Source organism: Cryptosporidium parvum, chromosome 6 (genome assembly GCF_000165345.1).
Source record: "Cryptosporidium parvum Iowa II chromosome 6, whole genome shotgun sequence".
Taxonomy (NCBI): domain Eukaryota; phylum Apicomplexa; class Conoidasida; order Eucoccidiorida; family Cryptosporidiidae; genus Cryptosporidium; species Cryptosporidium parvum.
In genome coordinates this window covers 652,217-666,202 of record NC_006985.1, presented here as the reverse complement: position 1 = coordinate 666,202, position 13,986 = coordinate 652,217, and the positions used below count along the sequence as shown (strand labels likewise).

Here is a 13,986-nt window from a genome sequence, read left to right as displayed (position 1 = left end):
ATTTAAAAACATATTTATCTGTGTCAGACGAATCTTTCAGATTTTCTTTTTTCTTGAATATTTGAGGGCTTTTTTTAAAAAGCATGCAAATGGGAATCTTTTGGCGCCACGCAAGTAAGCATATTTATTATATTACAAAGATTTAATCTAATTGAGGAAAAAGAAAATATTAAAAATTAAAAAAATTTAAAAAAAAGATTTAAAATTGTTTACAAATCGAGGAATAAAGTGAGAGCAATTATTTGGGTTTAAACTTAGTATTTAATATTACTTAATGTTTAAGTTAATGTAGGGTAGTTTGAATTGATCAAAAGCTTATTAATGGAGGATAATTCTGGACTAATCAATGAGAAGGACTTTATTCTCAAAAGTCGGTTAGAGGTGAAGTTGAATGATTTGGAAAAGAGACATTTAGAGACTAAGGAGAGGGAAGCACAAACTGTTGGATTCCTCGAGAGAAAATTGAGACAAGTAGAATTAGAACATAAGACTGAGTTAAAGCTAAGAAGACAGTTAAGATATGAAGTAAATAATTTAAGAAAAAAGCTTCTAGAAACATACCAGCTATACAGTAATACATTAGAACATAATGAGCTGATGAGGAGCGAAATTGACAGGTTAAAAGGAGATAGTTTAAAAAGTAAGTGTAGACAAGTAGATTTGGCAGTTTCAAGACAGGTTGAGATTGAGATAAACGAATTATTTCAGAATGATTGCTACTTTAATAATGAAAATAGTAGATTCGAAAAAAAGAACAGGTTAAATTTGAGAGGTTTGAATGAATTTGACTTGAAAGAAAGTAGGCTTTCCATGAGTTTTGATGCAAGAAATGGAAGGCATTCTTTTAATAGAGGCTTACCTTCAAGAAAGAATTCATTTTTTGGTATTAACAGGACAGCTGAGAGGATCAAGATCCCAAGTGATGGTAGGACTCTGGGGAAAGCCATTTCAGGTAACGAAAGCTCTAAGGATTTAAATCTAAAATCAGAAAGAGCAAAAGATTGGTTAAATCAGATTGAGGAACTTTATAAACCTTTAGAGTACCCGAAACTTTGTAATAGAATGTACAAGAATGAGTTAGACTCGTTCTCTGGTATTGGGATAGTTGATAACTCTCTAAACATGGGAGAAGATTCATTGTCAGATGAAGAATATTACTCAGGGGAATACGATGTATCAGAGAATACTGAAGATGTTATTACAAACACAGGATTTATAATAGACCAAATAAATCAACAAGATAAGGAGCTTTCAACACTTTTAAACAAAACTTTCATTAGTGCAAACAAAAATAGAACTGCCTCAAAAAACAAGTTGAGGAATTCGAGAAGCAATAGAAAGTAAAATGACATTGATAGTAGTAACGATAGCTAAGCTATTTCCTCTAATCTATATGCAAAAACCGCTTTCCCTAAGTGCTCTAACATGTCCATTTTCGCAGTTATTATTTGTTATATAACTGGGCTGAAACTGGCTGTGGAAATCCTGTAAAATAGGAACACTTTGATTCCTTGGCCCATACACCAGTGGACTAGATGGTAGATGATGCTCCTGGCAACGATTTTGAAATATGAGTGGTGTTGATGTTGCAGGCATCTTTGTAACTTTTGGCTTATAAATACTAAAATGAAGTGGCGGGTAATATTTGGGCGGGTAATCTGTATGTTGTTTGATTTTCAAGGCAGCAGTGGGAAACCTGGGAGGGTCTGGAATAAGGTCGGGATCAGCAATAGATGATTCTGATTTTTTACTTGCTTGTTCTAGGTATGATATGGGTAGATCTCTGATGTATGAGTAGGAATCAATAAATTCAATGGGGTCCTCATCCAGAATAATGTTAACAATTCCTTGCTGGATCTTTTTTCCGACAGTAGAAAGTACCCTAGGCTTGATTTGAGCATTAATTTCTTTTATATGTATTTGAAATGTTCCGTTTGTAGGAGAGTAAGTAATCTTTATTGAATCTAAAGTTCCATTATATATTTGAATGGGAATACCTTTTTCTTCGAATTGTTTATTGATACTCTGTGAGTTTGCCCTAACATGGTCAACTTGTAGTCCTTGGTTGATGTCCCACTTAAGATCCTCAAGCTGCAAGAACTTTTTAAGATATATGTTAATTATATTTCTGATTATCTCCATTAAGAGCTATCTTTAAGAAAGCACCTAGAATAGTTTATAACACTAATTTACTTGCTTTGGCTTTTTTTTAGATCTTGCATTCAACTTTTCTTTTTTGGATATGGAGCTTTCAAATATCAATTAAAGTTTCTAGTAATTAAAACAGATATTTATAATTGTTTAGCTCTTCTTACCTTAATTCTTGTAAGAGTTTGATTTTTAATGAACAATTGAGTTAAATAATTTCAAAATATTTATTTTTTAAACATTAAAAGGAAATGGCGCGAAATATTTGCAAGATTCTCTAAACCATAAAGATTATAAATTAATAAATTAATATTCACTAATTATATTTCTTAGATAAATGTAGATTTAGGGATTTAACATAATTTGTCTGAAATTACTTATTTTTGGAGGATGAACTATATTTGACAGTACATTATTGACTATTTTTCGGAGTAGTTCCTTTGTTGAACTAGTAAACTAGGCCTTCTAGGAGCCTTTAGATTAAGTATAGATTGAATACTGTTTCTAGAAACAGAAACGTTTGAATTATTATGATTAGTTTCTTCAAGATTTGAAGGGTTCGTCTCAGTGCCTTTATTTAGTAATTCCTGCTTGTCACCCGAAATGGATGATCTCGTACTATTGGCTTGAATATTTTCATTGTTTGAATTCAAGAAATTCTGCCTTTGAGAAATCTGGATTCCGCCAGAATCTCTTAATCTGAGATTTTCAAGCATTAGTCGAGTGTTATCCCTCTTGAGTTGATCAATTTCCTCGGTAATACGCTTATGAAGAATTTCAACTTCGACTTTGGCCCAATCTCTCTGCCTAATGTCTTTTTTAAGTTGTTCACGTTCTTTCCTGAGGCTTTGTACCTGATCAAATAGAGTTTCAATTTCTGCATTATTATGACTTGAATTTGTATAAGTGACAGATTTCCCACTTTTAAGTTGATCTAATTCGCAACCTAATTCTTCAACTTTACCTTCAAGTTCTTTGCAATGCTTAATAACAGCTTCAATCGAAGAAATTTTGTCGCTATCAATGGAATCGCCAACAATTCCAGATCTAGTTTTCTTTTGATTCTTGTACATATCACTGAGTACATTATCGAGCTCCTTTTTTAGTGAGTGAGCATCTTGTTCGAACTTCTGGTGCAACTTCTTTTCATGGTAATATTCTTCAAGGATTTTTTCCTGCTCAGCTTTTAGAGAATCAAATTCTTTTTCTCTTTTCTTTATTTCTTCTTCACTCAAAACTAGTCTCTTATCGGTATCTTTGAGATCTTTAGCTGTTTTTTCAAGTTCTAATGATAAACGATGCCTCTCACTGGAAATAGAAACTAATTTTTCCTCGAGACTCTTAATTATTTTGTTTAGAGACTCTATTTCTATACTATCCTTTTCTCCTTGTATATTTTCTCCTCTTAGCTTCCTCAACTCTTCATTCTTTTCTCTAAGCCTCTCCTCGTAATTCTCTACCAACTTTAACTGCATATTTTGCATTTCTTTTGCTTTCTCTTGGCTTTTTTTGGTAAAGTTATCAATAAATTCTGATTGTTTCTTTTCTTGGATTTCAATTACTTTTCTTAGCTCAGAATTCTCTCCCTGAAGTCTAATTACCCAATTTGAGTACTCTTCTTCCAACTCATCTAGTTCCCTTTGCTTATCCATAAGTTTTGACTCTATTAGTGCTTCCACGTCAAGTTTGTTATCTTTGAATTCATACTCGAAAATTTTTTGCTTAAGCTCGAAATTTTCCTTCTTATGTTGTTTTATTAGGTAATTCAAACATTCAACTTCATAACTAATATCAATTTCTTTGTTATCAATATCTTCTTCCTCCAGACTTTTATCCACAGGGTCGTTTTTTATCTGCTCAAAAACATCCTCAACTATTTGGGTATCTTTGATTAATTCTTTATCAAACTCAAATGGTTCAATTATTGTCAGAGAAACCTCCATTCTCACCTTTTTGCTTGGCTTAACCCTAGTCAACTTCTCAATTCTACCTTTTAAATCTTTGTTTTCTGTCTTCAATGCTTTGTACTTGTCCTTATACTTGACTTGCTCCTCAATATCCATCGAAAGCAGTTCCAGTATGTTCAGACATTTCTTCAAATTCTCTCTGAATTCGTCCTCAGATTCATTTTCTAATGATCCTTCCGAAGTTATCTTTTCCCCATTCAAAATTTTATTTATGTGGCAACCAGCATTCATATACTTACGTAGCATAGCCTTTAAATATTCGTTGTATTTTTCCAAGCTTCTCACTATCTTCTGAGACTCTTTAAGCTGACTTTTTGCCGAAATTTCTCCTAAGCATGAGTCAATCTCATCTTCTTTTAGCTTCTTTATAAAAAGCTCCAAACTCTTCTGATTCTCTTTATAATCATTCAAACGGACTAGTAAATCCGTGTTTTCAACCTCCCTCCATCCCACCTCTCTATTCAACTCACAGTTCCTTAAAAATAGTTCCAAATTCTCTTGAAAAATCTCATCCTGCTGCATTTGTGTTATTTTCTTAATTTCCATGTTTTTTTTGCATGTACCCACATTGTTTTACATGCTTTTTTCATGCTAGCGGCCAATTTACATACGAATTTAGGCGGGAAACGCCTGAATGTCAAAACACCGGTATATGCCACTAAAACATGCTAAAATTTGTGGACAAAGATGAAGGTCAGAGCAGAATGTTAAAATTATGTGGTTTTGTTTGCAAAAAATCGCAAAAATATGAGATTTATTCAAATTTGAATATTTTTCAATAATTAATGGTTGAATTTGGCGGCAGAGAATGTTCAATTTATTTGTTGAAGTTTTTTTAATAAAAAAAGCAATCTATTACGTGAAATTCAGAAAGGTCATTCAAAATCACATTATCTTATAGTCTTGGAAATTAAATTTCTATTTAGAGCTTCCAACTGCCTTATTTACAGCCAATTTTATGGAAGGCCTATTCTAATCAAAACTTAACAAAAAGTAATAATATCCTTGCTTCAAAAAATCTGTTTTACAACTAATAATCAAAAAATTATTAAAAAAAAATATATAAATTAACAAATCTAACCAATAATCCGGCAAGGAGGGGCAAAAGTTTAATTTTTGTTATTTTACTGCCAAAGTTATTAGAGGGTATTTTCTATTAATTTCTGGCCCGCAGGAAAGATGGCATAAAATTACCAAACGCAAAGTAGTAGCCAATTTTAATATGTAGAGTAGAAGACTAACTTATTCAAACGTGTATGATAAAAGTTGAACCAAGTAGCCTAAAATAACAATTAATATACAATCAGTGGCCTAACTTGAATTGTATGCGTTCGAAAAACGTGTTTATTTATTAAGGAAGAATCATGGAATCGGAACCTGTAATCAACCAAGTATTGGAGGAGATAAAGCAGTCAATTATTCTAATTAATGAATCCCTTGGATCGGAAAAGTATGATATATCCTCACTTTCTAATCTATCTCTCTCTACAATCCTGGATATTTGTGATGTTAGAATTGTTGACGAGCTTCCGCCAATACAAACTAGAACCGAAGATCTATTAGTAATTCCTTATGAAAATTCCCAAGAAAACCTTTCTATATCTCAAATTCATAATAGATCATCTAGTTACATTATTGTAACCTCTCCAAACCCCGTCTCTACACAGAATGAAGCTATTGGAGGTGCGTCTTGGACCTATTATGATGACTGCGAATCCACAAGTGAAGGAAGCTTTTTAACTGAAGATGAAGACGATGATGGAACTTCTGACTCTGAGGTAGATATGAGTGATCTCGATCGAAGTTTCAAGAATAGTTCAGGCATTAATTTAGAAAAGAGTGATGATCTCTTACACAAAGGTGGCAATTGTAATAGTTTTATTGAGAAATTTGGGCGCAACCATCTCAATGACTCTTCAAATAATGAACACTTTAAAGAAGTATTCCCTATTTCTTTTAGATCCAACATTCCCTTGATTTGCGAATCATTTGTGGATAATCAAGAAAACTCTATGTCAATCCCAATTGACTCAACAAATATCCTTAAAAGACAGCTCGTAAAAGAAATTAACGAAGAAGAAAGAAACTTCAAGATGGTTAAGTACGACTCCCAACTACCAATTGGAAGAGACCAAGTTTTCTATTAGTCTTTGCCTTATATATGAGACTCGGTAGCGAATTATTAGCTATCTATTCCCATATTCGGATAGTAGCCGTTTAGAATATATTGGATGTAATGATAGGAAGGATTTCAACTATTATAGAGAAAAGAAAGAGAGAGATAAAGAGAAAGAAAGATAGCTGAGTGTCTGATATACTTATCATTTGAAAGGAGTTGAGTATCAGAGATATACTCAATATTTCCGATCCCCCGTCTTCTTGGGCCCCTCATTCGAATCGGGACCTGTATCTGGCTTTAAAGCTACCCAAGTTTCCGACTTAACCAAAGTCTAATCAACTGCTTGGACTGTCGATATTATAGGTGATAAAATCATTATGTATTAATGCTTGAATAATTCCGCCAGCATTTGGCAACATAGAAATGAAAACCTAATCAAGTTCAGATTCAATTGAGTGAAATACAAAATGACATTTTTGGAGTAAAACTTACTTTTTTTGGAGGCTTCAGATTCTGGCAAGCCATAATTCTACATAGGAGCTCACTCTGGCTACTCAAGACTTTTCTTGACTCAGGCTCATCACTGTTCACTAGGCAACCTCCTAATAAGAAATCCTTGAGATCCTGTTGAGCATTTCCGACACAACAGTTTTTGCATGTCTCGATTGTAAACATATGAGCGTCATTTCCAGAGTCTCCGCATACCAGAAACCTTTCCAAAGGGATAGAATTTCCTAGAATCTCATCTTGGAGAAATATTATAGATAAGTGCTTTCCACCTTTATCAGGAAGCACATCTAAATATTTCCATGCTCCTTGTCCGCTAATGGCGAACCTATAGCTTTTTTTGTTTATTTGTATTTCCTCATACACTTTCAAAGCATATTCTGTTTTGATGGATACTGATAGACGAAATGGATCATGAAAGTTGTTTCCATTAATGTAATATTCTAGACCGATCTTGTTCAGATTTTCTTGAATTTCTTTTTTCAATTCATCTCTGTTGAATGTTTTTCTTATGATTTCCAACCACTTATCCACAGGCCAAGCAAATAACCTGCTTTTGCACCATCTTGGGAACATGGGATTCACATCTTTGGTCACTTTCTCCTCGTCTCCCTCCTTGGTTTCAACACGCTCCCCCATGTCCTGGAATCTCAACAAGGAAAATAATTCCTCTTTTGTTACATTCCTTCCTATAGTATTGGATAACCTTTGACAAAATGTCTCAAGATTCATTTCTTTATTTGGAAATTCATATATTTCTGTTCCTACCCCGCAAATTGCATAGTCAGGTCTAAGAAGATTGAATTGCTTTGCTGCAAGGAGGAAATCTTTGAGGTTCCTACCAGTTGAGTAGATTAATTTGGAATTATTGAACATATGCTGTCTAATCCAAATCTCATTGAACATCTTCAAATACTCGTCATGTCCTATCAAAGTTCCATCCAAGTCTGTTACAATTGCAATTGGAGGTCTTGAAACTATATGGCTTAAGTTTCCATCCTTTAGACAAAATTTTAGACCTTTTTTGGCATCTTTTCCTGACTCCCTCTCTGCATCTTTGATACTAATAAAGTAATTTTTTCTACCATATGAACTAGGAGGATTGTCCCATTCTGTTTTCTCAGTATTACACAAAACAAACTCCAAAAAAGCTCTAAATAGTAGAAAGTTAACTTTTCAGACCTATTCTTCAAAAAACAACATACCTTTTTGTTTCCAACTCGATTGTATGCCAGTCCAAATTTTCTTCTAATGGTTTCATTTCTCTAAATACCCACTTCTGCTCATTATCAAAAAGGTTTTCTTGCTCATCACTGTAAAAAAAGACTCGTTCCCATGAGGAATTGTAAAACAACTGAACTCTGACCATATTTTCTTGATTAAGTAATAGCTGACCAAGCTTTCCTAAATCTAAAAATAGTAATCTAATTTACAAAACTCCAAAAATTGAATAAGTACAACTTTCAGAGTTACCCTAATTAAGACCTTGATTATTGTATATTAACCTAAACAGATGAATATGTATTCATTTTTCAACCATTTTTTTTCTTCCTTTTATTTCAGCAAATTCATGCTCGTGAACTTGCATATTATTTTGGCGCAATTGGCGCCAAGGTGCTGTGAAAAAAAACTAATAGAAAATGACTCTACTTAAAAGAGAAAATGGACTATGAAAACAGAGGAGGCCACAAAACGGGTAGTGGAGCTCTGGCGAGCTCCCAGGATATTGCAATTGAGAGGAGAGAGAGACTTAGGAGGCTTGCTCTAGAGTCCATAGATCTTTCTAAGGATCCTTACTATATGAAGAACCACCTTGGACAAGTTGAATGCAGACTTTGTTCTACAATTCACACAAATGAGGGATCATATTTGTCTCATACTCAAGGAAGGAAACACCAAACAAATCTGGCATATAGAGCATCCAAAGAGAAAAATTTGAAGGCTGTTGTGAAACCTCAGGCTGAAAATCCAGAGCAAGCTAAGCCAAGAGCTCCAAGGATAGGACAACCAAAATATAAAGTCTCCAAGCATAGAGAAGGGTCAACTGGTACTAACTGTGTATATTGCAAATTCTATTTCCAAGAAATTCTTGAGGATCATATTCCTGGTTACAGAATCATGTCTTGTTGGGAACAAAAGGTTGAAAAACCTAACCCGAAATACCAATACTTATTTGTGGGAGCTGAACCTTATAATACTATTGGAATAAGAATTCCAAATATAGAGCTAATTAAGCAAAGAACTCAAACATATTGGGATGAACAGAGAAAAATATATCATATTCAATTATACTTATCAAGCAGTAAACAATGAGTCAAATTCTGACTCCTATCTACTTAAGATTTGAGAACCTCTTAATCCAGAGATCCTTTTTATCATATGTCTCTAAAGATGTATTTTCCTGACTACCTATAAATAATTCATTTTCTATTATAAAGTTTCTAACTTTTTCAATATTATCATTTGTTTCTCTTTTGATTATCCATAGTTCATTAATCTCATCATCTCCTGTCTCCACTGCCTGAAGAATCATTCTTTTGGAATTAGTTTTCTCTTCCATTTTATTCAACAAATCTCTAAATTCATTAAAAAGCTCTTCTCTTCTATTAGAGTCTCTGCATGAAACGTTATAAACAATACAACCATCTTTTGTTAAAGAAACAATTAGCTTCTCTATAAACCCTTTAGAAAGAAACTCTACTCCTGGACACATAAGAGAATCATTCACATTTCCAGAGTTAATATCTACAATAATATAATCCAGAGAGTCTTTAATCTCTAAATAATTGTTATTAACATAGTCCAGTGCATCTCCAATAATAACTTTGGTTTCACTTTCAGAAAATCCAAAGTAATTTTTCGCTACATTCATTACATTCTCATCAATTTCAACTGCAGAAATATGGAGTTTAGGCTTTGAATAAAACTTTCTCAATATTGAAGCTAAGATTCCTCCTCCTAAGCCTAAAATGAGAGCGTTTCTCGTTTTGTCTTGATTTTTAGTATCCAAAATAAGACTTGAAACCAATATAACTCCTACATAATAATTTGAAAACCCACTTAAATAGTCAATTTCAATTGTTTTCGAATCATTTCTTCGAATTACTACTTCAGACTGAATAAGTCTTGGGCTTGACCTGAAAATCATTTGTCTCTTCTCAATACCAGACTCTTGAATATCATAAACAAGTATTTCCTTAGAGTACTTTGAATCACAGCTATAAATACATTTTTTGTCTAGATTCTTGTCTCCGCCTACAGTTAGAATAGGAAATCTGTTAGAACCTTTTAAAGCTAAAGGAGAGATATTATTCGAAATTTCATCCAGGATTTCCTGTTCACTTACTTTCAAAGCTTCCTCTGAATCTGAATAGAATCTTGAAATCACAATTAATCTCTTACACTTGGCTTGACTACAGATTTCTTCAAACCCCTTTCTTGTAGAATAAAGCCAATCCTGCTCCTCTCCTAAAGGTACGAGAAGACCTACTGTAAGCTTTCTTTTCTTTTCTTTGCTCATTGTATCATATACAGTGATAAAAAGGCTATTCTTGGATTCCTTTATATTAAGCTGGTATTCCTTTATTTCTCCTGGCATAAAATCACCAATATATTTGTTATTCCAAAACATAGCAGAAAGCTCCTTAAGTCTTTTTGCTAAAGTCCAAATACACTGACCTTCAGCACTACAAATTTCCTCAGTCCCAGATCCTCTGAATCTAAAAAATGACTTCTCAAAATTCTGAAAATCACTTTTATTGATAATCTCAATATAATATGGAAGAAACTTTGAATCTTTAATTCCAACTAAAGGCTCAACAATAACCTCAAGACCTTTATTATATAACCCCATAGTTAAAGCTTTAGCTACATACTCCTGGCCTAGAGTAATCAAAATATACCTTCCATTTGGAGCTAAAAGATTAATGGATGAATTCAAAAAATCAGTTGATTTTTTTCTTGAAGAAAGTCCATTCTCAGATGTACTGTCTGATAAATAAGCATCCAAAAACCCTTTGTCTATAATCGTATCAAATTTTCCCAAATTTTCCGCCTTCTCAACGTAATCACCAAAGTCCTTCTCAATATCCATACAAACCCATTTTAATCCTTCCCTGGACTTATTTTTTTCTCTCATTAACTCAATAATCTGACTTGAAAAGTCAATGTTTGTAATATCTGTAAAACCTTCATCATACAATTTAGCTGGAAGAGTGGAATTTCCACATCCTACATGCAAAATCCTCTTATTGTCTAGTTCTGACCTGCCACTATTACGTAAAGATTGTATCAAAAGGTCCCTCAGAACCTCAAAGTCTCCATACCATTCAAATGCTCGGTTGCTTTCGCCTCCATACTTCTTAAAGAACTCACTCCAGTATTCACTACTTGTAAAATCTTCCACTGAATTTGGTAGTAGCTCCATTTCCTAATAATTTCCTAAGAATAATAATAATTATTGGTTTGACAAATGGCGCCAAATTAAAATTTAATTCACACATTAAAAATTAAGAAAATAAAAAAATATTCCAACTTACAAATATTAACAACAAATATATAGAATTAGTCATATTATTTTATCTAAAATAGCCTAGATTTCCTAGAAAATTTATTCATCTTTTTCCCTGAAGGGGAATGTTTTCGTTGATAACTATGTAGAATAGCTTCTCCACGTTTGAAAGCATCCGAGGATAAAAGAGTGTCTAATAATGACATTCCTGAAGAACTTGGTTTCTTTGAGCATAGGCCTCTTTTGGGTTCTTTGTCCTCATCTTGTCCATTCAACTCTTCCCTTGAGTAGTCGAGCTGTTTGTCCAAATCTTCTTTATACATTTTGTTTTTTGTCACATAAAGCTCTTGTTCCAATTCTTCATGTGAAACTGGAACATCTCCCCATACATACTCCCAAAGGGATTGTTCTGGAAGAATAGATGACTCCATTTCACCATATTTTTTTTCTGGGATATCGATTTCTTGATTTGGAGGTTCTGGCTCTTCTTCAGAATGAATTTCCATTTCATCTTCTATCATCTTTAGGAGCTCTAAAATATGGCATGAAATATCTTGGTCTTCTATTAAATTAGAGTTGGAAGTTTTGAATTTGTTTACGTATTTTCCAGAATGCCATAGCCATAATTTATCTAAGAATAACTTTGATTCAACTTTAACTATCTCCTTGTTACTATTGGAATTCAAGAGTTCAGAAATAAGCTTAATAGCACCATAATATTTTGAGATGCTTAATTTCTCCTTTTGAATAGAAATCACCTTGTAAATCAGTATTATAACAGATTTTAGAAAAATTGTAAGAGTACTTGGGTCTATATTATTAATTGGAGATAAATCTCCACATAATATAAATGGAATAAAACCTCGGTTCATGTTTAGTAAAGAGTCAATGAGAAAGCATAAATCTTCAAAAGAACTATCTTGGATATTTTCGCTTAAAATGGCATTTATTATAACTGAAACAAATTTACAAAGAGAAAATACAACATGACAATATAAACCGAACAAATTTCTTAAAGTAAGATGTGAATGTTTCTGAGAATCACCTCCAAAACTTCTTTTAAATCCTGATCTTTTATTTGAATGAAGAATTTCTTGGGAGCTTAAGTTCTGATCAGATTTTTCAATACTCCAATGAGCAACAAAGTCGTGAAGAAACTGCATTAAATATTTAATACAAGGTGTGTAAAATTTAAAGTTGCAAACTATTTGGTAGTTTGTTACAAAGAATACAATGTAATCTACTGAGGATTCTCTGATGATAAGTGTCTCATGGGGATTGAACAACTTCTTAAAGATAATTTGAAGGAATTTCTCGCACCAAGAATCGCAATGACAAACCAAATATATAGGAATATAATTAACGAATTGACAACTTTCTATTGCAAGAATTTGAGTTTCAAATATATTCAAAATTGTGCTTTCAAGATCAACAAATTGTTTGTATAACAACTCCTCTTTCTTTCCATATCCTGAAACAACAATATCTTCTACTGCAGAAGATTCCAAATCACTACTTGAGAGAATATTTGAAACATTGCTGGGAACTTTCAAGTTTTTGGTTTGAGTAGAATATGAAGTTTCAGTAGAGTTTACAAAGATTTTAGTATATTGGAAACCATTTTCATATACTTCAGAAATAAAATCAAATAGTCCTTTCATAACATTATCAATAACCTGAGCATTTCTATCAATATCTTCCTCTGTAAACCTTTGAGAAAATTGAGCTTTTAGACCATCCAAATCTTGTATATAAGACTTTGCAGAGTTAATGTCTGCATATTCTCCTCTCCTGATCTTAATTGCAACTGTCTGAAGTTCTTCTTGTCTCCATTTTTCGAACCTTTCTTTAGTATAGTTATTTGGATTTTTGGAATGAATCTCAGACTCTAAAGAGATGAGTTTATTAATGAGAAATCTGAGTAAAATACTCATTGTTGAAGGAATTAGTTTAATTCCATGAAATAATAGCTTTGAGTACAAAATATAAGAATCCAAAGAATTTCTAAAAGCTATTGGATAAATATCCTGCATAGTAGTAATAAATAACTTAATATCACTAGGAACAATGTTAACAATAGCTTGCATTAAGTTAATAATCCTTTTTCCTGCCTTTTCCCATTTTGTAGTAATATTGTCAACAGATGACACATAACTAATTGGAATAAGTTGTTGTTCATTATCAGATTCATCCTGTTTAGAGGATTTTCCATGTTTCTTCTTGATAGCAAAAGTCCTGCATCCATTAAAGTCAGTATTGGGATGCTTAATAACATAAAAATCATAATCTTGGGGATATCTAGTCTCATTTTGAGGGTTAAAAAACTTATGATAGGAAAAGACAAACCTTAAAATGGAAAGATCTTTTGAATGAAAAATCTGTGAATCTATTTGAGCATTTTGGCAAATACTTTTCAACTCTTTCTTCAGACTTGACTTACAGTCAAAATATGATTCATCGGGTAGAACAATATCCTTAATATCTGGCTTTGAAGACTTAGTAGGAGCAAACAAGTTTAATGTCCCATTATCTAGAATGGTTAATTTCTTCTTTAATACATCAAACAACTTTTCATTATTGGTATTTTCTCCTCCAATTTGGTCAACAATAGTGTGGACAAGCTCTCCAAAATCTGAATCAGAGGCCCCAAAAAAGTCAAATTCACCAATTAAGCCATAAATTGAAGAGTCTTTCTGAGTTTTTTCGGGAATTTGAATCATTTTGACTTATATATG

At 32.7% G+C, this 13,986-nt stretch overlaps 8 protein-coding genes across 8 annotated transcripts; 3 read left to right on the top strand and 5 right to left on the bottom strand.

Annotated features, from left to right (window-relative positions):
* Nucleotides 1–321: 321 nt before the first annotated feature.
* Nucleotides 322–1,344, top strand: cgd6_2880 (hypothetical protein; the record flags this gene model as incomplete). The annotated part of the gene is made up of 1 exon (XM_627636.1): nt 322–1,344. One exon carries the CDS (start codon nt 322–324, stop codon nt 1,342–1,344), a length of 1,023 nt encoding a protein of 340 aa, XP_627636.1.
* Nucleotides 1,345–1,389: 45 nt separating this feature from the next.
* Nucleotides 1,390–2,142, bottom strand: cgd6_2870 (hypothetical protein; the record flags this gene model as incomplete). Its single annotated transcript, XM_627635.1, has 1 exon — nt 1,390–2,142. One exon carries the CDS (start codon nt 2,140–2,142, stop codon nt 1,390–1,392), a length of 753 nt encoding a protein of 250 aa, XP_627635.1.
* A 425-nt stretch (nt 2,143–2,567) lies between these two features.
* cgd6_2860 (uncharacterized coiled coil protein) lies at nt 2,568–4,661 on the bottom strand (the record flags this gene model as incomplete). Its single annotated transcript, XM_627634.1, has 1 exon — nt 2,568–4,661. The coding sequence occupies one exon, from the start codon at nt 4,659–4,661 to the stop codon at nt 2,568–2,570; it is 2,094 nt and encodes a 697-aa protein (XP_627634.1).
* Nucleotides 4,662–5,479: 818 nt separating this feature from the next.
* Nucleotides 5,480–6,262, top strand: cgd6_2850 (hypothetical protein; the record flags this gene model as incomplete). The annotated part of the gene is made up of 1 exon (XM_627633.1): nt 5,480–6,262. The coding sequence occupies one exon, from the start codon at nt 5,480–5,482 to the stop codon at nt 6,260–6,262; it is 783 nt and encodes a 260-aa protein (XP_627633.1).
* Nucleotides 6,263–6,681: 419 nt separating this feature from the next.
* cgd6_2840 (sucrose-phosphatase-like HAD superfamily hydrolase) lies at nt 6,682–7,917 on the bottom strand (the record flags this gene model as incomplete). Its single annotated transcript, XM_627632.1, has 1 exon — nt 6,682–7,917. A coding segment is annotated over one exon (1,236 nt), but the record flags the coding sequence as incomplete, so codon positions are not given.
* Nucleotides 7,918–8,403: 486 nt separating this feature from the next.
* On the top strand, nt 8,404–9,054 carry cgd6_2830 (splicing factor 3a 66kD; N-terminus C2H2 domain; the record flags this gene model as incomplete). The annotated part of the gene is made up of 1 exon (XM_627631.1): nt 8,404–9,054. One exon carries the CDS (start codon nt 8,404–8,406, stop codon nt 9,052–9,054), a length of 651 nt encoding a protein of 216 aa, XP_627631.1.
* A 19-nt stretch (nt 9,055–9,073) lies between these two features.
* On the bottom strand, nt 9,074–11,167 carry cgd6_2820 (2 SAM dependent methyltransferase; S-adenosyl-L-methionine-dependent methyltransferases + spermidine synthase (SAM dependent methyltranferase); the record flags this gene model as incomplete). Its single annotated transcript, XM_627630.1, has 1 exon — nt 9,074–11,167. The coding sequence occupies one exon, from the start codon at nt 11,165–11,167 to the stop codon at nt 9,074–9,076; it is 2,094 nt and encodes a 697-aa protein (XP_627630.1).
* Nucleotides 11,168–11,322: 155 nt separating this feature from the next.
* Nucleotides 11,323–13,971, bottom strand: cgd6_2810 (hypothetical protein; the record flags this gene model as incomplete). Its single annotated transcript, XM_627629.1, has 1 exon — nt 11,323–13,971. The coding sequence occupies one exon, from the start codon at nt 13,969–13,971 to the stop codon at nt 11,323–11,325; it is 2,649 nt and encodes an 882-aa protein (XP_627629.1).
* Between the last annotated feature and the right edge of the window lie 15 nt (nt 13,972–13,986).